The sequence below is a fragment of the Dryobates pubescens genome, chromosome 7 (assembly GCF_014839835.1).
Source record: "Dryobates pubescens isolate bDryPub1 chromosome 7, bDryPub1.pri, whole genome shotgun sequence".
NCBI classification, from domain to species: domain Eukaryota; kingdom Metazoa; phylum Chordata; class Aves; order Piciformes; family Picidae; genus Dryobates; species Dryobates pubescens.
In genome coordinates this window covers 1,504,675-1,529,918 of record NC_071618.1, presented here as the reverse complement: position 1 = coordinate 1,529,918, position 25,244 = coordinate 1,504,675, and the positions used below count along the sequence as shown (strand labels likewise).

The following is a 25,244-nucleotide window of genomic DNA, read 5'->3' as shown; positions in this document are numbered from 1 at the left end:
ACACCATGAAACAGTTGTTAGCGTGTGCCATGGTACAGGTCAGTTTGCTGCAATTTTTTCTTGCAGTTATCTGGGGTATTTTAATACATGTCTCTGTGTGGTCTTCATGTCACATCCATATAGAAGATAATCTGCTGACTTTCCTGAACTACTAATAGTCTGCAGATAATTTGCAATTAGGCTTTTATTTCCTTCCCATCTGAATAGTAGCCATCAGGAAGAATGGGTCACCTGTTAAAGAAGTTGGACTTCTTAGGGGCAAAACTTAACACATAAATTCTCCTACATTCATGAACCTAGAGGCAGCTGAATGGAGAGCTACCCTACTACTCTTTGTGCTGTAGGAGACTGATGTCAGGTGCCCCATTCCATTTGGTGGTCCACATTGCCATGCTCCTGTCAGGGAAGGAAACCTCATAATGCACGCTGGCTGAGTCAGACTGGTTGCAGGCCCAAGGGCAGATCTGCCTCTGTAGAGGGAAGCTGGAAAAATGCCTCTCTACAAGGCATCTCTGCAAGGTGGAGGATACACCAGAAGCATAGAAGAGATCCACAGGATAGAAGGAAAATGTTATGTGCCTTTCAGGAAGTAATTCTGCTGGTTAAGGAGATGTCTTAGTGTAGACGCCATTTAATTGACCTCAGGAGACACGTATCTCCAACTTTCTTTCTTTTTTAGATGTATATGATACTTCCAATTTTAAAAGCTTCATTAATAATTTCTACTTCAGCGTGATTCCTGTGAAGCAAAGGAACACCCCTATTTTAAACCCACTTGCTGTCTGTGAATGAATGCTTTATATTTGTTTCTATGGCAGGTTATTGTCTTGGTGACTACAACAGAGGCACGTGCAGGGAGAAGATCAGGCTGTAGTGGTTGAGGCATTCCTTGTAACAAACACACACCAGAAAGCTAGCTGTAATGTATTTTACAAAAGTTACAAAGTGGTGTCCATGACATTTGAAAGGGACAAGTTGCTGGCAAGACAAGACTACTTCTGACTGACTTGGGAATTCTTCCAATGTTGAAAGCTAACGTGTGACAATCACTGCAATCATTGACGGGAGACTTTTCCTTGGATTCAGTTTTTTTAACAGGAAATCTTAATTTCAGAAAAATCTGAACTGGGGGAGTTTCCTTTACATTTTTTGTTCAAGTAACTTAATTTTACTCAAAGGCTTAAAAGCAAAAATACCCTGAATTTTCCAGAGTAACTGGTGTTGCTGCTTCATCTTTTGTATTTTTTAAGGAGGACTTCTCCCTTTCCTTGACTCTCTTCTTTATCCTTCTTTCTGTTTTCCTCTAAAACCAGTCTTGTGATGAAAGCTTGGCCTTCTGAAGCCAATAGGAGTTCTTCCATCCAGACCCCACGTCTGGAAGAGAGAAAGAAGAACACTCATTACTGTCTTCCTCTGAAAACATAAAGCAAAGAACATCACATGCCTGAGTCTTGGCAGGGTTCAGAAAAAGCTCTGCTGCATAAATGCTAATGATACATCCTTTTGCTTACAGTAGCTTTTTAAAGCAAGTTTTCAATCTTTTTGAGTATGTTTTAGTTGCTTCTTTTATTTCTATATGGGGCTTCTACCTTTTCAGTCAGAAGTAAATGGATGATTTCAAAGGCAATGATTAATCTTAAAGGGGACTGAGGGTGTCTGTGTTCCCCATGCTGCACACAGTAAGCACTGAGCATGTGAAGAATTTGGGGGGAGGGGGATGGTGTTCTGGTCACCTTTTATCTTCCTTCCTCCCCCCTGCCCCCTTCAAAGAGGAGAGTGCACTGGAGCAAGCATCCTGTCAGTGTATTTTCTAAGCAGAGGCATAATCATCTGTAGTATTTCCATTGTCCCATGAGCTGAATTCAAATCACCTCACAAATTTGATTGACTTAGACTGGGAGGTGCATTCAATGCTTACACTGGATGTTGTGTGGCTTCTCAGTTGCCGTATGAAAACTTAGGCAGGCAGACAAGGAAAATGGGAATGCAGTGTTTTTACTCAGGGCTATAGAGGGTGTGCATTGGGTTATAGGAAAAGTTTTATCACGGTCAGATTTAATCCAAACCATTCCGTGTAGTTACAATAATAAATTTTCTAGTTTCCAGGTAATATACTTTAACTACAGCATGATACCAGTGATAGATTTATTTTTTTATATACTCTAAGGCCCTTTATAGCTTTTCCAGCTCAGGGTAGATTTAAGATGTTGACAAGTGTCTTCAGAGACAATAAGGATTTTTCGATTTCATCGCGCAACACTGCTGCTGAATAAGGCAGTGCTACTTCAGTAAGGATTCCAGCAGGAGCATGCAGGGATTTTTTTTTTCTTACATTGACCATTGCAGAACACACCATTTTTGTTTTGCAGACTAACAAGGGTGATGAGCTCTCGAATCGCATCCAGAATACGCTGGGCAACTATGATGAAATGAAAGACTTGTTAACTGACCGATCAAACCAGAGCCACCTTGTTGGGGTTCCAAAACCTGGTATTCCTCAGACATCTCTCCTCAAGGCCGATGAACATCTTATTGCAGACTCGAGGACACCTCCTCCCGTTTCCAGCACCGCTTCTTCCACACCAGCTCCACCTGCCCAGCAGAGCAAAAGCGCCACAATGGGTTGGCAGAAGGCTGGGCACAATGTGGCTTTGGACGGCCAGCAGAGAGCAAGCAAGCATGGGCACCGGTCACTGGAGTCACACAAGGGTGACTTCAAACTGGCGAGCCAGAAATCCAGTCTGGAGAAACTAAAACGTTATGCATCGAGTCCCTCCTCCTCCAACACCACCCAGCCAAGCTCGCTGAGGGCTACACTGGGTGACAATGTCAACAGAGTGCAGCAGCCAGCGAAGCTCAACTGTGGCTCAGAAGGAGGAGCTCCAGCACAAGAGAGGCCAGCAAAGCATGCTGGTGGGCACTGTGTCCAAAACTTCCCATCCTCTCTTGCTTCGAAGCCCAGTCTGGTTCAGCAGAAACCAACAGCCTATGTAAGGCCAATGGATGGTCAAGACCAGGCTCCTGATGAGTCTCCAAAGCTGAAGTTGCCAGCAGAGACGACCAAGTCGTACAGGGGAGTGCCTTCTAACAAGCTTAATTCAGCCAGGACCAAGTCAAAGATAGCCAAGTTCAGCATTCCTAAGCAAGAAGAGGTAAGTTTTTTTATGCCTTTTATGACTTCTCCCCATGAATGGATGATGGTGGCTTAGAAGTGAAAATTGCATCTGTCTCATTTTTAGTATGTTACTTGGCGCCTTTTTTTCCCCCTAAATAATATTGATACAGCATATTGTAAATATCAACCTCACAGTCATGTAAATATATCTCAATAGTGAAATGCTTACTATCTTCAGGACTACATCTCCTACAATGGCACTGACTACATATTATTTCACTGACTTTTTTTTTCCATATTGTCCACATATAAAGTCTGGATATTTTTAAACTGAATGTTTTTGCTAGGCTTGGCTATTGCTTCTAACTGTTCATACTTAGTTGACTTTTTTAATCTTTGGCAGAGATTAAGTGGAGTGTTTGTGATCAGAAGTAGTTCTGCCATCCTCACTGATGTCAAAGTATCACAGTATCACAGTATCACGGTATCACTAAGGTTGGAAGAGACCCCAAGGATCATCAAGTCCAACCTGTTCCAACAGACCTCACAACTAGACCATGGCACCAAGTGCCACGTCCAATCTCCCCTTGAACACCTCCAGGGACGGTGACTCCACCACCTCCCTGGGCAGCCCATTCCAATGATGAACGACTCGCTCAGTGAAGAACTTTTTCCTCACCTCAAGTCTAAACCTCCCCTGGCACAGCTTGAGACTGTGTCCCCTTGTTCTGGTGCTGGTTGCCTGGGAGAAGAGACCAACCCCTTCCTGGCTACAACCACCTTTCAGGTAGTTGTAGAGGGCAATGAGGTCACCCCTGAGCCTTCTCCTCTCCAGGCTAAACAATCCAAGCTCCCTCAGCCTCTCCTCACAGGGCTGTGCTCAAGGCCTCTCCCCAGCCTTGTTGCCCTTCTCTGGACACACTCAAGTGTCTCAATGTTGTTCCCAAGTTGAGGGGCCCAGAACCAATGCAGAGTCCAGGGGCACAATGACCTCCCTGCTCCTGCTGGCCACACTATTCCTAATACAGGCCACTAAATAAATTACTTAAACAATATGAGATCTCTGGAATAGATGAGAGTATGTCAATAAGACTCTTCTTTTAGTTCATCATACCTGTTTCTGTTTCAAATTGTTTTCAATGAAGATAGAGATTTTCTTCCTAAAGAAACACCATTGGAGGAACCCAGCCATGCTACATGTATGAGAACATGTCTGAAAAACCTTCTGAACAGCATTTCTGTTATCATCAGTAGACAAGAAATATTTCTACTTGGACTTGGTTTATTTTTGTTTATTTCACATTCTGTTTATGCCACTAGGACACCTGGCGCTTTTACTTAGTCTGTGATTTTCTGTTTGAGCCCTATGGATGGAAAGGAAATGATTGGTTTTAGCAGAATAAGGGGCGATCTTTTTGCTTGGGTATTTAGAGGCCTGTATGCCAATACAAAAATGGGCACTTCATCCTCTTGTGCAAATTGGTAGAGTTCTTACGACCTGAACAGTTTACAGTTATTTGTAGGCTTAAACAGCTTTGTCTGGCTGAATCACTGGAAGTTACTCAAATCAGACACAGTGATTCTTATTTGGCATCTGTGGTGTGTCTTAAGATGGTTTTATTCTTAATATTTTTGTTTCTGGTATTGTTAAAGGAAAGGAAAAATCTAATTTTTGGTGGAGTTTTCTGGCCTCTTAATGCTTGTTTTTCAGAAATGAAGTTGACTGTTGTATTCCCCCTTTGGTTTGGGTTGGGAAAGAAATCTCTCTGGAAGCAATTACTTCTCTCAGCTCTTTTAGGCATTATACCCATGTGGGTTTTCTCTGCGTTAAAATTCCATCAATTCCAAACAACACAGAGGTGATATGTTCTTCCTGAAAAAGAGTTGGGTTTAGGCTCTTAAGTCAGTTTTGATAAGCAAATTTCACATTCACAAACTGCTGTAATTGTGTGGATAGATCAGGTAATGGCAGATACTAATATCCATTTAGCTATTATTACCTCTTTTAGATTTGTGCTTCTATCTGCAAGTGGAAAGTGTTGTTAGAATTAAAGATGCCTGTGGCAGTTGTCTGGATCTTTCAAATTTTCCCCTTTACGTGTATGCAATACTCTAGGGGCTAGTTTGGAAAGGGGTTTTGATAGGCAATCATTTGTTTGTCTGAAATTCAGGTTTTACCATTTGCATTCCAAATTCGCTTACCTCAGGAAAGAAAGCTTTCTTTTGTTATATGTAATCCATACCAATGGATAAGGGTAAATGCATACTGCAGATTCTAGACTTGCAGAAGCATTTGAGATTCCTTTAAACTAACATTCTTAATTACTGATGGCAATGCAGGCTTATGGTAGGAGAGAGTAGACTGCAGAGTAGCTGCTAAGACATTCACTGGACTCAGAAGAAACGATGTACTGTAGGTGTTGGGGTTTGAAACTTGAACTAATGAAACATAGTGTTTAGATGTCTTATTAGAGGGTTGAAAGTCCTGGTGATAAAATTGCCCAGCTTTTTTCCTTTATCCTGACATTTCCTTTGTTCTAACATTTTCCATCCCAAGTGGCACAAGACAAAATTGGTAACCCACTGGTATTGCTACAGGGAGTACTGACCAAGACTGACAGATTTTTCAGTCAGCATTGCCTAATCTAGCCTCCCTTTAATTTCTGGCATAATTCTTTTTGTTACAAAGAGTTTTTCCATTCTTGTTGTTTGTATCATACATCTCCTAGTGCTGTTTTGTAAGAATTTCCATGCATTTTTAAAATTCCTTCTTTCAAACCCATGAAATGTCTTTTTTGCATCAATGTCAGAAGTTTTAAGCTGATCTTAGCACAGAATGTGTCATGCTGCTGTGGACATTTGCAGGCAAAATGAGGCCGCTCATGTTCAGGGAGGGGCTGAAGGTAATGCCCAGGAATGACTTTTTATCTAGTGACCATGGGATGGCCAGAGGACTGGAAGTGCCATATAGGATGATCACAACAAGGGAAAATGAGCTGACAAGTAGGTTAGAACAAGCTAGGCTGGAAAGCTGTGTGGAAACAGAAATGAGAGTGGCAGAAAGAGCAGCCTTAAAAATACAAGAAGCAGGAGAGAAGCAGAATCTGGGGACACGGTGTATGGAGTACAGGAGGTGGAATGAAGCTTGGTGTCTGCTAAAACGAAAGATGTGTGGCTGACATGGGCTAGGTAAGGCAGTTAGTGTGGTCTGAGGTTTTATTGCAGGCAATGCTGTGAAGCTCATGGTTATTTTTTTAATCCACCAGGACCCTTAGATCCTTCTCTGCAGAGCTGATTTACAGCCAGTCAGACCTCAGCCTGTACTGCTGATGGGGTTATACCTCCTCATATTCAGGATTTTACATTTTCTTTTCCTGAAGTACTTGAGGTTCCTGTCATCCCATTTCTCTAGTCTGTTGAGATCCCTCTGGTGACACCATGACCCTGCGGTGTATCACCCACTCCTCCCACTTTTGTATCCTCTCCAAACTTGCTGAGGGTGCATTCTGTCTGTTAATGAAAATGTTAAACAGTATTAGCTCTGATGTTGGCTGTGGCGATACTCCACTAATGACTGGCAGCCACACAGGACTTTGTGCCACTGATCACCACCCACTAAACCACTTTTAGAGCCTTCATTTTCTGTCTGCAGGACTAATTTTGCAATTACATATTTTTTTTTCCTACTTCCAGCTCTTAGAATGTGTTTGTACTGATACCATGGTCCAAACTTTTCAATTTGGCCTAAAGAAGTTCTGCGTCTGCATAATTCAACTGAGAACTGAAGTGCAGGAGGCTGTGAGGGAAAAAAGATGCAAGGAGGGGAAGAAAGATTTGAGTGCAGGGTATAGATATGAGATAAAAGATGAGATTCAAAGGAGGAAAAATTGGGGGGCAGAAGACACAGGCGAAGCTGCCCAGCATGACAAAGTAGAGAGGTGAATGGTAAGAAATGACCGTTTCCCTAGCTCCTGCAGAATGGATTTTCTTTTAATGGGCATGTGGTGATGAGTGCTTTGGTGTGACATTTCAATTTTGTTTTAGAGTATCATGTGGCTAAAGGCAGCTTCAAGTTCTGCAAAGAAAACCAGGAAAGAAAAATATATTGTTAAAAGTATCGTGATTTGCAAGACCACTGACTAATGCCTTTGAGTTTTCTGCTTCCATGCACTTGCATTTAGCTTACAGAACTTTCCAGAATCCGTCAGTGTATCTAAATACCTCTGTGCTGTCATTTGTTTTTACCAGTTTGAAGGAACCATCAATGGAAAAATAAACACATAATGAAACAAAGTTAAGCCTCCCTGTAAGAACTGAAGAATAAGAAGCAATGTCATGCAAAGTGTGTGATTCTTCAGTGGGATACAAAATCCTCTACTCTGTGTCCCTTGAGGTTTTCAGACAAACAGGGCACAGTTGTCAACAGTACAATTATTATTCACTGGAAATAAAATCACTTGAATACAAATTATAGATCATTACTTTTCAATTCAGGAAAAAGGTTGATTTTTAATGTAGTTCAATCCCTCATTTAGTATTTTTAATCAGTATTAAAAAAGCCTTTAATATCTCAACATAGACTGAAGCTTACAATTTTTTGAAATTGTTTTAATGAGAATAACTTGGGATAGACCTGTGTGTAGAAAGGTAGCAGCTACTCATTTGGGAATTTAATCTTTAGGAGGCAGGTTCATCAGTGTTAATTAGAATCCATACCCAACCTCCCGGTCCTTCCAAAATTACCATAATGCTCTGTAGAAATGATAACTCATCATCTCAAGCACTGCTGTTTCACATTTTGAACTACTGTCAGTAAAAAAAACAACAACCTACTGTTCTGGATAGGAGGAAAGATAAATGTAATACCAGGGTATAAAGGAAAAGAGGCAGGAATATCAAGTGCCTCTCTTTTCTGAAATTTGTGTTATGGGTGAGACAAAAGGATAAACCTAAGATGGCAGACCCCATTCGTTATATCTGATTTTTTTTCTTTATTCCACCTTACAGTCTGCATACTGCTTTGCTATTACATTGAAGAATCCTTATCTATTGTCCTTTGCTTCTCTAAGGGTTATGGAGCAAGGAAATAGAGGTTGTATTCAAGAATGACTAGCAATCTAATGGTAAAGTGGATAGGTTTGATTCTATTAAATTTGGGATCATGCTGATGTGAAATGTAGATAAGGTCACCATGAGGACAAATTCTTATTCTGTTTGTAAGTACACAACTTCTGAAGCAGAAGCAATGCACAATAGAGTAAATGTTGAATTTTTAAATTTTTCAGTTTTTTTTTTTGTTTTACATTTTTTCCCTGACCTTACTCAGGCAAATTCCTGTGTGCCTGTCTAAGATACTCTGCAGTCATTTTCATTTGAGTGGCTATATATAGCTGTCAGCATTTGGCACATGCGCTAGCAAGCGTTCCAGTCTTCCTTAAATCTAATAGCTTTCTCTCACCTATCAATTCTGTCCCTATATGTTATTGGAAAGCCAAAAAAACCCCACAGGTCTTTCCTCCCCGTATGCTCATCCTCTGAAAAAAACCCTCACCAATATGGACTTAATGTCAGTAGTTTATTCAAACCCAGACATTTTTAAGGAGGGCTTTGGTGCATAGCATGGTCCATTCCAGTTTAAAATTGAAAGTGGAAGTTCAGATGTGAAAGAACAAATGCAGGTACATTTCACTTGACAACAGAAGCTCCAGTGTAAACTAAATTGGGAAGATTGTCATGATTGATGCTTCTTTCCCCTGGAGAATGCCGTGTATCTGGATCTACAGGAAAGTAGAGGGGAGACAGTGTCTTACAAGAAAGGAAAAGGTTTGAGAGGATGTAATGGGTTGGGGCAAATCCCCTCCCCACCACAGGCAGAAATAACGACTCAGGCAAACGGATTGCAAAAGTGATGGAAAGTTTAAATAGGAAAACAATAACAAACAACAATGAAAGTTTTACAGAGACCCACAAGCACCATGACAAAGAGAGAGAGATCCCAGAACATACCCAAAAAACATCCCATCCCCACCTGGGGGTACACCCAACCACCCCCAGGGCTCTTTCTTCCCCCCCCCCTCAACCCAGCCTTGGGCCTGAGCAGGCCCAAGGGAGGCGGCTCACGCCATTTTACCTAGGCAGCAGCAGGGGATGAAAGAGGAAGTGCAGACCCCGCATGGCCTTTTTATAGGGGTGCAGGGCATTATGGGAATGGAATACCTGGTCCCTGTGACCACCCCCTGGGCTGGGCCCACCCCTTGGGACCTCCCAGGTGTGGCCTGCGCAGTGGCATCTGGGCCAGCACCCAGCCTAAACCACGACAGACCACCCCTTATTCCATACCATAATCCCTGCACCCAGAACATATCATCAAATTTGAACTCTTCTTATGACATGTGTAGCAACAGTCCATGTCTTCTTCTGGGCGTCCTTCCACACAGTCTCTCATACAGGCTCAAGCATCAGTCCATTCCAGTTGTTCTTCCTCATATGATGGAACCTCCCAGCGACGCAGTCCTTCTCCTGCAGTGTGAATTCCTTGTGGACTCCTTGGGACATCCTGGTCACCTGGAAACACCTCACAACTTCTCAGCCAAGCCTTTATCTGCATTTACAGTTTCTCAGCGGCTTTTTCCACCCCTGGGGCAAGCCGGTCGGAGCAATCAGGCTCCACGACCGCTTTTTCCATCCCTCCAGGGAACCACAACCGACCGCTTCTGGCCAGTCCAAAGCTACACCAATGCACATCGCAGGCACATCGCCCCCCCCACGGGGCGTTCACATACCGAGGCATCACCGCATCCGGTTCACAGCCCTCCCCCGGAGGGGGCGGCTGCAGCACAGCTCGCTGAGAAGAGAGGAGGCGGAGCCAGGTGCTCGGCGCCATTTTCGGAACACGTCCGAAAACACCAGGGAAAGATTTACAGCTGCCGCCGCCGCCTGAACGCAGCCCGGCTCGGGCGGTGCCGCCGCCGCCGCCGCTTGAACGCGGCCCGGCCCGGCCCCCGCCGTCTCTGTCGCCGCGATGCAGAGTCCGAGTCACCTCCAGCAGTCGCTTGCCCGCTCACCGCGGGTGTCCGCTCCCGCAGCAGCCGCGGGCCGACCACACTCTGCTTGCCGCTGCCCCTCCTCCGCTCCCTGCCGCTCCGCAGAGAACGAGGAGAAGGCAGGTCTCGCCTTCTTAGGCTACTCGAGCATTCTTAAGCTACCCTGGGCAGAAAGTCACAGAAAGAACCACCCCTCGCTGTTCCCAAGCAACAGCAGGGCCTTCCATGCCATTAGCCACGCACCAGCTATCCTTCTGCAGTCCACAGGAGTTCACACAATCGCCCCGGCAACAAAACCTGAGCCCCAACTTCCCAAGCCCAAACCGACGCCCAGAACTAAATTTAAACTCTCCATCTTTTGCAATCCGAGCTGCAGTTGGCCCCACGTTGGTGCGCCAAAAAAATGTAATGGGTTGGGGCAAATCCCCTCCCCACCACAGGCAGAAATAACGACTCAGGCAAACGGATTGCAAAAGTGATGGAAAGTTTAAATAGGAAAACAATAACAAACAACAATGAAAGTTTTACAGAGACCCACAAGCACCATGACAAAGAGAGAGAGATCCCAGAACATACCCAAAAAACATCCCATCCCCACCTGGGGGTACACCCAACCACCCCCAGGGCTCTTTCTTCCCCCCCCCCTCAACCCAGCCTTGGGCCTGAGCAGGCCCAAGGGAGGCGGCTCACGCCATTTTACCTAGGCAGCAGCAGGGGATGAAAGAGGAAGTGCAGACCCCGCATGGCCTTTTTATAGGGGTGCAGGGCATTATGGGAATGGAATACCTGGTCCCTGTGACCACCCCCTGGGCTGGGCCCACCCCTTGGGACCTCCCAGGTGTGGCCTGCGCAGTGGCATCTGGGCCAGCACCCAGCCTAAACCACGACAGAGGAGATCTAAGTGCTTTTGTCCAGAGGCACAATACCACCTTTCCCTTGATCCAGTAGAGCTTGCTGAATTGTTGCAGGACTGAGTTGAATCTAGGTTTTAATTTGCTTCCTGAGTGTTCAGCTCTGTCACAGAAAGGTGGGAATTAAAACAGAAGAGCAGTTGAAGATGCTTTTAGATAAAACGTGGGGGAGAGAATGAACACATTAGCAAAAAGGGTCCAGAGTTCTTCTGGCACTGTTCTAGGATGGTCCCAAAGAGACTGAAGTGCAGAATTAAGTGTGTTGATACTCTGCCATTTATCATCTCCATTGAAGAATTGCAGTGCTTGAGAAGCCAGTTAGCAATTACAGCACTCTTGCACTGTAAGTACTGTAAGTATGAGCTAGCTGTAGATGTTTTCTTTCCCAGATGTTCATGGGAATGAGTTAGCAAGCTACATTTACAAGACACAGCTCAATTCATCCCTGTAGTGGTACCACTGACCTTCCCAACAAATCAAGCATGTTTTCCCACATTAAACAGGAAGAACTGGACAACAAGAGCAGTATAGTGCAAAGATCCCCACTAATCATAGGTTATTCAGGACCTTCAAGAGTATCTGTGGGAAGGCTGTGCATAACTGCCTCGTTTTATGTAGGAGAGTTCAACAGGCTAGGACTGCAAAGAAAGAGAGTATTAAATGGACAGAGTGGTGTTTGAAATGGCCTGAACAAGCACAGCAGAGACCATGATGCACAAAGATGGATTTTCAGTACAGTTTTCAAATTGTGACACAGCCTCTGCTTTTCTTGGATTCTGCAGTTGCTGAGGTACACAGCAAAGCTGTGCAGGCAGTTCCACTGAACACAGTGGGTCTAATCCCTCTTGTTATTCTTGCATGGCAGCTCTTACAAAAAGAAAACACTAGTTAGACTATTTTTACTTGACTGTTCTACTGTTTCTACCCTCAACGAAACAAGTTTCTTTTCCCTTTAGAAATAAATATAAGAAACTATTCCTGAGAAAGCACCAGACAACATTTCCATAGGCTTTCTGAAATAAGGGATTTCTTTGCATAGAGTCTAAAGTTTTCTGTGTGGATTGATTACCGTATAATATGTGCTATGTGTTTGTTGCTATGGTGAATTGCTTGTTGTTCATCATTGTTTTTCACTGGTAAGGATGGCTATCATCAGAGAAAAATCTGTTGAAACTGAATGTAAACTGATGTTTCTTAACGGAATTCCCTAATGTGTGCACCTGACTTTTTGCAAGTTATCCTCAAAGTTCTTTTTCTTTCAAGTTATTGAAAAGTTACTGGGATCAGTTCATTGAGGTCTCTCATAAGTCAGATCAGATCCTCCCTTTGATAAAACTAGTCTTTCCATCTTTTCAGAAGTTGAAAAAGGAACCACTTACGGGATAGGGAGAGCTCAGTGAGTGTAAGAATACAATTAATTGTGAGAAAATTATATTCCACTCCTTTTTCCCCCTCCTAATTGAGTGGATGGTTCAGTTTATGAATCAGCTTTGGAGCTGATACAGAAGTGTGTGCATAAAAATGTCCACAACCCTGCATAATTGCTTCTTTAGTTCCTTTTGGAAAGCACTAAAGTTATTGATGAAGGAAATAACATTTTAGAACTACGAAAGCAGTTTTTAATTGCACATTTACTCTGCTTTTTTTAATCCCTTGTAGTGCTTGTGACAATGATGATAACTGGATGTAGTAAAAATCCTCCCTACCGGAAACAGAGTAACCTAACTGACCTTCTTTGTGAAATGCATTTCAGAAGATACATGACACTGCTATCATTTTTCCACTTTTAGCCCCATTAATGTGTATTGCTCCCAGGCCTTTAAGGATATTTAGTAGTTGGAGAAAGTGGCCATTTTCTGGATGTGGCTGCAGGAGCTGTGCACCATGGCACAGCACTCCTGCAAGTACAAGGAGCTGCCCTCAGTGCAAGGTTTTGGCTGAGCATCTCCTTAGAAGGGGCTAGAGTAGAAACAGAGAGTAAGGCTTGCTGTAGATTTCAGATTACCGGTGAAATACTTAGATGCACTCCGCTTCTCAGACCTCACATTGCGCAGCACTAGGGTGTTGTGTCAGTGGAGTCCCAGCCCTCACTGTTCCTGCAGAGCACTTACTAATGCCAGCTCACATTCTCCTTTCCAATAATTGTAGCAGGGTAGAGCATTTCTGTCTACTTTTTGTCTTCAGAGCACAGGATATAAACCTGATTTATATATATATTTTTTTTAATATCCATGAGAAGTATTTTATAGCTTTATTCTGTAGTTTCCCCAGCCTTTCATGCAACAGAGTGACATGAAACTGTCAGCGCTGAACATACTCATGGGGTCAGTTATGACTGATGAGCAAGAGTACCAAAAGAAAATACAGTGAGCTTCACAGATCACTGTTAATTCCAGTTAAATAAATAATGTATATGTGCCACTTGATGTATAAGGTTAGAGAGGTCAGACCTCCAGTAATTGTTGTAAATGCATCCAACCAGGCTAGAAGCAGTTACCTTCTTTATTGTTGGTCACATACATGCTTACAGTAAATGAAGACAAATATACCCTAAAATATCTGCACGTAAACATACTATATTCATCCTGCACATTGTAAAGTTGTCATTTCGTGTCACTTCTGAGTGTGGAAGATCTATCCCTGTGGTATCACAAAGCAGTTTCCTAGAAGAGTAATTAACAGAAGGTGCTCTTTTTTTTTTTTTTTTTTAATTCAGAAAAGACAAATAACATAGGCAGCTGATTTCCTGTCACTCTTGGTTAACTTCGGATGAAAATAGATAGCTTCCGAATTAAAGTAGGCACCGGACTGTCTGGAGAGAAATTTGTCTGTAAAGAAATATGTACATTACATATTCATGCAGTTTCAAATCTCTTAATTGAATTTTATATATAACAATTGCATGTTCTGAAATATGGTCCCTCTTTCACTTTATGAGTTAAAACCAGCATGCTGTAAAGACTGAGGTTGCTTCTTACACGGTTTAGGATAAGCATTTCCTTTCCCCAAGTCCCTCATACATGCCCCACACTCTTCCCTCCCCACCATCATGTTTCTCTAAGTGGTACAGACTCAGTGTGAGCATTCAGGCCAGTGAGTCATAGGGTCAGGAGTATTGAGATCCAGCATTTTCTCTTGAATCTAAAATTTGCTATTCGTATTCCCCTGCACGTGGCTTGTGTAAGGGAAGCTTGTGTAGCTGCAAAGGCAAAAACCCATGAGTATTCTCATTACCTTTTATCACCAACACATGTTAAAGGAGAGAGAGGATTTAAAACACTTTCTGCTTTGTAACAATTTTGAAACAAGATGTTGAAGGTGATGAGATTTTTTCTTGCACGTGATAGAGATTATTAGTATTCAAATGCCACTATTGTTAATCAAATGTTGTGTTTATTTAAAAGTAGCTATACAATTGCATTCAGCTGCAGAGGCAGGTTTCATTTTTGCCACTGCTACAAATTCTAGACCTGAAAGAGAAAAGGAAAAGACAGCTGTGAGATTATTGATCACGAACATAGTCAAAACCAAGATAGATACCAAGTGTATAGAATGCCCATGAGTTGGCAGTTTTGTGTTATTTCCTGAGAGGCCTCCTCAGGTTTTAATTACAATCTCAGGGACATCTAATATAAGAAAACATATTAGTTAGTTAATTTCTGATTTCACAGATGTAGCAGTCCAGAGCACAAGTATGCAGTCTAGAAAAAAGGCATGGAATGAAGGACCAAGCACAATGTGAGAGGGAAAGTTTGAAAAATACCATAAGCAGATAATGCATGTCTTTCTTGCGCCAAATTGTAAGTGTTTAGCATGCAGGAAAACTTAAACATAAATAGAACATAAAAAAGAGCTGGGCTCCACCAGAGTGGAGGAATATGAGAAAAGAATTATGTGGGAGCCTAAAGAGAAAAGAACGAAATTATGCTTTGAGAAACCCACCAAAAATGAGGGGTTAGTCATGGCCTACATTTTTATCCCCATAGGGAGACCAAGTGCAATGTGAGATGGACAGTTTGAAAAAAACCATGAGCAGCAGTTGTAATTTATGATAAAATCTGCATGCAAGAGCTTTCAGTAGCTTAAAGGTGGCTGAGCAGGCCCCAAAACTTCAGATAATTGTTGAAGTGTGTTGAAGCTTTTGGGATCACCCTGCTGTCTTGAGCAGCTCCTGTTTCCAGATAGGAATGGACATGTCCAGAGGACAAAGAAGTGAAGAGCATGATTGCAGTTATTTCTAAAGTAGCTTGTCTTCCCCCGCAGGGAGAAAAATTTAGATAGGGGCCATCATCTTCGTCACAGATGCGATATTTTCACTCATGTTTGTCAATAGCCTCTATACACATCTCACATCTGAAACACATCAGGTCTTTCCTCCCTGCCCCCACTCAGAGGGCTTATAGCTTCTGATAATACCTGGTTTCATTCTCATCAATAAACCAAAAACATTGTGTCTTTTACTACTGTAATATCTTCTATTCAGGAGTTTCAGAGCTCTTCATAGACAGTAATGACAACTCTGAAAAGAGTATATTAAATCTAGTTACAGAGGAGTTAGCTGAGGTGCCGGCAGGTGGGTACACTGTTCTCAACGGCAGTGCCAATGGCTACCCAATAGACAAGGCATGCTCCCCTTGGTCCTGTTCACCTGCAGCCTGGGCAGAGGGACCAGCTGGAAAATGGTGCAGGAGGCTAGGGCAAAAGACAGGATGCACCTTGTCCTGCCACCAGACCAAGACTGAACACGCTTGTGGCTGGCTGCAGGCCCAGATCAAGCAGAACCAGGGTGAGTCAGTGTCAGAACTGAATGCAAGACTGAAGAGACAGAACTCCCTATTCTGTGTTCTGGTGTTTGCACCACAGCTTGCCATTTAGCAGAGCAGCACATGAAACACATCTGTGACTTTGTGCTGGAAATGGAAGTTAACACAGAACCATAAGTAAGGGCTTTTTTGCTAAACTATGAATTAATGTTTCTCACTACATTTCTTCCTATTACTTAGGTCACTTGAGGCAGAGACAGTTCCTGAATGATTATGTCACTTACAGTTTACCACTTCCATCTGAGTTATTCCACGTGCTCCACTAGAAATTAATAGGAGTTTGACCATTGCATTCCATGGTGGCAAGATCAGAGCTTGACAAGGATGAGTATTTTTTTTTCTATATTGTATGAACTTCCTTTGGTCAAGAAGATATTGCTTAAGGAAAGATGGTCTTTTTTCTCCAGTCTTTCTTTATTTTGTTCCAGAAATGGAGATGTAAAACTTTTGGTTGTTTTTTGACATTGTTATTACTCTGAAGAAAGTCAACAACAGTAATGCAGAATAACAATTGGTGGCAGAAAATGGCATTTAAATTCAGAAATGCTGTGCAGCGTTAATCTATTAACTTCAGGACATATCTTTATAGTATCAAAGGAGCTTCTTGACCAGTCTGCACTGCTTCAGTAATTTTTTTCTCTCTTGTAATTAAACTTTCTAGCTCCCTGTTCAGAATCAGGTTCCTCACCAGCCCTTCAGTGAATAAATCTACGTGATTGATTTCCTGACAGTTGTACATTAGAAATTATGGCATATCCCTGCACATAACTTACAGAACTGTCTCAATACACAGAGACCATAAAACATGCTGAATGGGGATTTCTCAGATATGCTAATTGCTGCTATATAAAAGGCACGGGATGAAAAACTGACACAAAGGAAGATCAACTAAAAAGTACCTGCCACAAATCTTTGAAGGTTCATGGAGGGAGGCACAAATTCTGCTGCTACCACTTCATGGCAGAGCTCTGCTGAGTGAAGCCTTTGTAGCTTAGTGAGCTCACGTATGGAGTGCTGGCAGCTGCCTGCAAGCCAGCACAGCAGCCAGGCAGGGGCTGAGACAGGACCATGGACCCCTGGCAGCTGTGGGGTCAGCAGTAACTAGCATAGGATCAATTCCCACCTTCTCAGCTCATCACTGCCAGAGTGCAGTGCCCAGGCTGGGTTCTTGAATGCCCTAAAATAGATCCAAATGAAGGCCTCTTTTATTTCTCTTGAAATGGACTGGATTGCATTTCCCCCTCCTATCTCATCTATGAGCTTGGCTCTCAGAACAAAACCACTGTTTCCCTTAGACTGAATATTTATCTATTTAGAGCATAGGCTGGTCTGCCAGGGGAGTTTTAGACTGGATATTAAAAAAAAATAATTCTTCAACAAAGGGTGCTGAGCACTGGAACAGGCTACCCAGGGAAGTGTTGAAATCAGCATTCCTGAATCTCTTTAAAAGATGTGAAGATGTGGCACTTAGAGGCATAGTTCAGTGGTGGACTTGCCCGTGTTAGGTTAACTGTTGGACTTGATGATCTTAAAGGTCTGTTTCAAGATAAACAGATCTATGGTTCTATGATCTACTACCTCTTCCGTGAAGCTTAGGTTTTCACTGTAGTGACTGGAAGATGTCCAGGTAAATGATCCTTCAAATTTTTTTGCAAATTTCATATTAAATTGAGCTCCATGCCACACTTTGCAAATGAGCTCTGTATTTATAGAGCACGGCAAAAGCATTTACCATACAGAGAAGGAGATGCAGTTCAGCAAATGCGTTGCAACCAGGTGTGAGCCTATGATCTTGCAGCTGTTTTAAGCGATACCTTTTATGCCCTGACTACAGGTAGGTACTTTTGCACCCATTGAAATGGGACTAGATCACTGAACTAATTTTAAATAGACCATTAAACATCACTGCTTAGTACTGATACTTAGCCATTGCACTTGAACCTTTTGCCTTGGGTTGACCCAGCAGACAGAAATGAAATGTGCTGTGCCCCAGCATCTAATAGCTACTTCCACCAGTACACCTATACACTTTTTTTATTAAACAACTGTGAAATGCCTGACCTACTGAGCATAATAATGGATGGATGAAACCAAACAGTTACTATTCAGTAATTTTAGTATAGCATACTTTTTAAAAATAAGTAGGCAAATCAAACCATACAGAAATGAAATACGCCTTTGCAGGCCCTGTGAGAAATTGAGCTAATGAACTGAACAATATCAGATTGTAGACAGGCAACAAAGTCTGCTTAACTTAAAGAAATAAATTCAACTATTTGCTTCCTTATTTTAAAATTGTGGATTTGGGTGTCATCACGTAATATGAACAAAATAACTTGAGTGCAGCCCGTGTGGTTCAAAACACCAACCAAAACAAATTAGCTTTAAAAAGGCAAATCGTAATGCTAATAATAATTTCAAAAAATCCTCTGTGTGTCTCTCTCTTTTAAATGTGGTGATGTCACCTTGTGAGCTGTTAAACTGTTACCAATGAGCAGGTTGTGCATTTTCTAATGATTATTGTGGAGTTGGAAAAGACTCCATAATGTTCCTTTGGTTTGTTCATCATTTTTGTTTGATAATTGTTCTAAAAATCAATGACAGCTACTGAGTACAGAAATTTGATTGAACCAAGTATAAATATAGGCAGCAATTTAGGCTGTTCCTACTCAATAGGAAAATGTCTTTGGATAATAAGTGGATTCCTATCTAAATTCATGAGGTTTTTTATGACATTTTGGGTTAAGCCTGAAATAGATTAATCTTTTTCTGATAAAGTTGCATAAGCTGTGATTTCTCCGGTGACCACGCTTAATTGGATATTAAATAAAGTGCTTATCTTTACACCAACAGGTTTTATAGGCTGGATTTTTTTTTCTATTTTTCTTTTTTTCTCTCAACCTGTATTTCACAGATTAAGTAACAAGTAGTAGGGACACAAAAAAAAGTATCGATTGAACCATGATAGACTCAGATTAAAAATCAGACTATCCTGATTCACGGATTCACGACTGCAACTGAGGGTTAAATGGACAGGATGGAAGGAAACTGCAGTATGGTGCTGAAAGCTGTGAGGACAGGTCAGCTCTGTGTATTCTTCCTTTACCATGTATTCTTCAGCAAGCGTGCAGAAGGATGGTTTTCTGTTGAGTTTGACAAGCTTAAATTCCTGACAATGCTTTTGAAAAGCTGAGGATTCATTATGCAAGGTGCTGTACAAGCACCCAGCAAGAGGCATCCTGTGATAGAGCCTATCGGTCCTGGAAAAGCAGAGGAAAGGTTAACAGAAGCTTGGAAAGTAAATTAACCTATCATACCTGAAGAAAGGAGATAGGGACAAACCTGAGAGAGGAGCCCAAATGGAAAAACACAGATGGTATTTGGAAGGAGAAGTCTTAATAGGGTGAGCAATGTCCACACTTGGAAAGAAGAGAGGAGAAGCTGAAAAGCACAACACAGCTGGTACAGGAGATGTTTACCTCATATTCTTCTTGCCAGAGAAGGTAGACCAACAAAAGAGCTGCAAAGGGGCAGAAGGTAGTTAGAACTCTTTGTGTTTCCATTAGTGATAATGAAGGACACTCTTCGGAGCTGAAAGGACACTTCTGTCCCAGAAACAGGCAGGATGTTGAAGAAATCCAGCTGGATGGCTCACGTGCATGTGTGAGATTGATGGAAAGAAATACAGCAGCTGTGCAGAATAAGGCAGGAGGAGAACCACCAGTGTGAGCTGGAGGCCTTACAGGGGGAGGAAATAAAGGAAGACTTTTGTGTTGAGTAAGCTGTGCTAAACCAAATGATGTGGAGCTCACACTAATTGCTGTTTTTTCCCCACTGGTATGACATATTTTGAATGGGAGAACAAACTGATTCCTCCCTACATAATCAAACCTACTTCTGACTTTCTGTGCATGGAGTTGGCAGCCCTCTGATAGCATTGTGTTGTTTTCCTATTCATACATGGGAGCAGAGAGTTGAAGTAGCTCCCTGCAGCCAGTTCAGGAGCTTGGATAACCCTTTCTTGGTGGATTTATTTTGGAAGAGGTGCAGTGTGGATTGTTTTGGGTTTTTTTTCCCTTAAATCAAATTTATCCCTTGCACAAAGCATGTGATTGTTTCAGAGCTAATGTCAGACTTGGAAATTGTAATTGCTCACTGAAGGCAGTGAGCTTCCTACAGTGAGTCAGCACAGGCTGGTAGTGCTACAGGTGCCATTGCTGCACAGGCTTTGATGACTCCCAGCTGCTGGCATCATTTGGCTGAGATTCAAGATACAAGGTGTTGAAAATCCCAAGTGTGTTAGCAAAAGACAAAAATGGAAAGTAGTTCCACCAAATAATGGGGACATGCATAATGGCCTTGTGCTAATTTTGGTCTGGGGTCATTGGGCCCTCTTTTTTTTTGCATAGCTGAAATAGCTGTGTCCAGATGATAAACATGTTGACAATTATCATCTCCATCCTCCAGAGACCACAGAAAGCTAAGCATTTTCCTTTTCCTTTCTCCTCATTTTCTTTTATTCCTGGCTTGTCATGGCTTTTGACATTGTCATGAGTCTGTTTTCTAGAGGAATTTCCTTTACCTTCTTGGCTTTTGGTAATGTGAGCATTTTGTTAAGATTTTTTTCTTTGAAGCTGTATTTTCTTGTTAAGATTTTTTAGGATGATATTCTCTTTGCTGCATCTCACAGAAGTCAGCTAGTAAATTAGCAGTCATTATTTCCCACTCAGCTTCAGAAAAAATGGTAAATTAGTTAAAGATTTTCTCTGGCTTGTTTTCTTTCTAGTAAAATAAGCATTTCCAATAAAACACCACAAAAGGGATGACGAGCTTCAGAGCTCATGCTGGTTTTGGAGTCCAAAAGCTGGATCAGGGGGGCTGCATCAGTCCACAGCCACATACACTGATTTCTGTGGTGAGGAAGTCTGAACAGGGAAGACTGGTGGCAGCCACAGCCTGCCCTCAGAGACAAGACGGAATGCATTCTTGTGCCCAGCCAGGAATTCTCAGTGATGTCTGAAACCTCTGCTGTTAGCAAGCCAGTGGCAGCGCTCCCTATGCATTCAAGGAGCTGGTAAACTATTATGTGAGCAGCTTGGAGACTCTATGGCTTAACAGGGCTGTCTCTGTTTTAAAACTGCAAAAACGTAGAGTACACAGGTAAGCAGATAGCATACCCTTAGAGGCAGGGTTTCCAAGGGGCCTGTTTGTGTGTTGACCTAATTTCTCCGCTAATAAGTAGACCTGTGGCAGATGTCTATAAATGTATCTGGTCTGTCAGTGTGGCAGTGCTGAGATTGAAAAGGCCACTCTAGACCAGCTCAAAATCTGTCTGTGTTACATTTGTACATACCATTGACCAAGGCTTCTACAGGTATAAATTTGCCTCATGCCACAAAGACTGGAGATTTACCTCTTTACTTGCTAGCCTCTTATGAGATGCAAATAAGTCACCCGAATAAGTTCCCAGTGTCCATGCACCCTAACAGTAGTTTAATCTCTGATTTAACAGAGGGTCTTTGTAAAATTCATGTACACAGATACAGCATTTCTAAATTGCCAACACAACAGCAGAAGCTTAAGTGCAATTTTTATTCCAATAAAGATGTGATGAAATTATGCCTAATGGTCTGCCAACCGCACTTTTATATGCACTTGCAATGGTCCCATTGACTTCCAACTGCTGTTGTCAAGGTATTTCAGTACTACTGAGCTAAGGATCATTACCCTGTGCTATTACAATACATTAAACTAATGCTACCATTTTTCCATTATAATAGCAGTACCTGGCGACTGAAGGCTACCTCCAACCCAATAACTTGCAATCAAGTATTTGTTTCAGGTTTCAAAATGCGTATGAATGATGAGGCTTGACAAAAGCGTCCAGATTTAACTAACTCATGCCTCCACCCTGATCTTTTTAGTACTTTGCATACAGGCAAAACAAAGTTGGCATTGATAGACAGTTTAGAGACACTATATTTTTAAGAACACAAGGATTTTAGTTTGTAGGTAAGTTGAGTAAAACTATGTTTGAACTGAGCTTCACGGACTTTCCTGCAAACAGCATTGCAATGAGAGAGCTAGACTGTGCGTATCCCAGCTCCCAAAGTTTGTGTTCTTCAAAAGCAAAATGATTCCCTGACTGCTGTTGATGCAGCATGCACAAGAGAATACTCATACAGGTGTCCTGGAACTGAGCTCAGTTAGCTGCTATCTGATAGTAAAACCAACCCACCAATTTTTTCCTGAATCCTGTTTGTTGTTATATAAATCAAAATACTGTACTTAAGTGCTATGGCTTTGCAGAGATTAGTGGTTCCTAAGAAATTAATAATTTCATATATATAAAGGCAAGCAAATTCACTGATTGTATAGCCTTTTTTGCACTTCCTGATCATTTGCTGCTTCTTAATTTTTTATTTTTATTGCCTGAAAAAAAGAAAGCAGTAATGAAAAGCGCAACTACAAAAGAAGTGAACAGTTGGCTGATACTGCTTTATGATAAAGTGGACCATAGACTAGATGAGAAAAAGAAAACAACAAAAAAGCCCCACAACCAAAACAACCAACCAACCAACCAAAACAACAACAGAAGCAGCCGTGACCCTGAGTTCCCTTGGAAACCTCTGCAAACTAATATTGCAAATGCACCCGCAACATCTGCCAGACAAACTGGAATGAGGACTTGATGTTTGATGTACACAAAAAAGAGCTTCTTGCTGTTTCTCCTATGTCACTTGCACAACTATGTGCAAAACTATAGCTGATTCATATAGCAGGTACTTTTGGTATTGTTTTGGTATCACCAAAATCCTAGAGTTAACTGGTTTATTGTTATGTGTTGATTGCTATTACGATAGGAAACATCTGTCACCGTATCCAAAGTTGTCTACAACCCTTTGCTTTTAAGAAACAGCTTTTAAAAGGCATCATTGAAGATGAAAATATTGTTATGAAAGAATAAATAATGACATTATGCACAGAATTGGAAAACTGTTTTTCAAGACATCAGGCCAACAAGTTTCGTTGAAAAGATATTTTTTTTTGTTCAGACACAGGACTCATTCTACAGTGCTGAAGAATTTTGCTTGTGGAACAGATTTAGCCTTGATTGAGGAAGTCCTAATTTGGCCTCCTTTTTCTATGCATTCAAAGTTACTGATACAGAATCACCTGCTTTTGCACCTGTGCATCAGATCCGATGCCCTCTTATTTTAAGTCTATTTTAAGTCTTATCTTAAGATTATCAGCATGTAATGTCTAGTAGGCTGCAAACCAGTATTAAGCATTATAGGTGTGTTTAAACATAGCATTACCTGGATAGTGTGATATCTCTCATGTCCCTTGCTGAACAAACATGCAAAGTAAGAAAGAAAAGGATTGGCTGATGCAGGATCAGTGTAGTCCTGTGCAAGAGAAAATGGAGTTGCAGTGCTAGTTAGCTTCAGGAGGCTCTGGTTTTGGTACTGGTAACTTCTAGTGGGTGTCCCCACTGCCTCTGGAGGGCATGGCCAGCTCTCCATACTTCCAGAAAACAGTGATAGGAAATGGTCAGCATCTGTCCTTGGGACTGCACAAATCACCTCTTAGTTTGCCACACTGGATGAGAGTGGTAGAGGCAGCTGGAAGGTTAAAGGTGGTATCTTGTATTATCTGGTGGCCCTTAACTGCACAGCACAAGCAAACTGTATGTGGAAAAAAAGGAGTCAGCACCACTCTGCTTTCCTGGCTGTGCAGTCCCCTCACTATTAATAGAGATTTCATCTGAATTCTTTGCACTGGTTTCCCATTAAAATCTTGACATTTACCGTGCAGATAGTTACATACTTCTGTGAAGTAGAACTGATGATGCAGTGGCATTCATTATTTGCCTTTCAAAGGTGTCCGCTCTCTAGAAACTGGTTCTTGAACTATCACCTTTTGCAAGCAGGCAAAGATGTGCATGCAAATACCTACCCTAACACTTTGCAAGTCCCAAGCCCTCTATGTAAAGGTCCATATCACTAAAATGTTCAAATTTAAAATCCAGCTGCCTGTAATACACAGTTTATCAGCTTCTGAAATGAGTACCAGTAGAGGAGGGCTGAGGATGTGCAGGTTTGAGTACCTATAGTAAAAGCTGAGTTCAGGCTTCTTTGATCAGATATGCATCTATCTAAAAAATAACTGAGCTCCAATGCAATAATCTAGTTCTGCACAATACTTAAATCAATTTTACGTAAAGATACAAACTGAACAGATGCATTCTCTAGGGAAAAACATGGTGGCATGACTGAATGGCTTAAAATACATCTAAGGTGAAAAAGTTCTTCAAATTATCAACAGATCTGAAGATTTGCTATTTAAACAGTGTATGGGCCTTGATAATCACATTCTTTCTGTAATTATCACAGAATTGCAGACACAAAACAATTCCAGAGTACTGGTCTGAGAGTTTGCATAAAACCAGCTAGGTTATTTAACTATGGAATAGCCCTATCTCTGAAAGATGATGTGTCTTTGGATTGAGGAGAGAATCTAGAGCATCTTTTTGTGTTGTAAGAGTGGCGCTAAAGACATTGTTTGCAGCTTCTGATGGACGTGTTGCAGTTGTAAGGGTTCAGTCACTGTTGCATTAATAATCCTACACTACCTTCACAGGGCATGATTCTATACCCTTTTTTGCTTTAAAAACTTTGCATTTTTTCTCTACTAGATGCTAAGTGACTTTTTATAATGTGGATAAATGAGAGAGCAACAAATTTAGTGCTTGTCATGATTAAAAGAAGTTGCTTTCACATTTTCCCCTTTTTTTTGTCTTCTCTTTAAAGCATTTATTTACAAAGAGAAGTGCTAAAAGACAGTTCAGAAAATGATTTGAAATTTTATTTTGTTTTAATTTGTATTTCATTGGACATGATAACAAATTTTGGTATTGTATTGCACAACTGAAATGTGGACTTGTTAGGTATTAATATTGCATCATAGTTCATACACTGACTGAATTAGTTTGATAAGGATTGGCATGCAAACTGCCCCCATTGTTTCATATTAAAAAGTGAATATTTAAGAGCTGAAAATGCAAATTTGTTTCAGTTACATGGCACACATTTTTCAGTATGCAAATGTGCCACATCTGTGTATTTGTTTTGCCGCAGACACAACCAGCAAGAGTTTAGTGATGAAATCTGTTCTTAATTATGATAGCAGCTGTTGGAGCAGTAGCCATTTTTTTCCTCCTGATGTGAAGTTGCCTGATTTACTCATTTTTGTCTGCATTTGTCAGGGCTGCCAGTGCAGAGAGAGAACTCTTTGTGAGGGGTTGCAATTTGTTTTCTGTGCGAGAGCCAGTGAAAATTGACTAAATCTG

General features: G+C 41.6%; 1 protein-coding gene across 1 annotated transcript in view; it reads left to right on the top strand.

The window, feature by feature from the left end:
• Positions 1 to 25,244, top strand: part of AFF3 (ALF transcription elongation factor 3) — a 371,256-nt gene that overhangs the window by 59,576 nt on the left and 286,436 nt on the right. Inside the window, exon 3 of the mRNA XM_054163057.1 lies at positions 2,370 to 3,152. Within this exon, the coding sequence (XP_054019032.1) occupies positions 2,370 to 3,152 (783 nt within the window). The remainder of the gene's footprint in view (positions 1 to 2,369; positions 3,153 to 25,244) is intronic.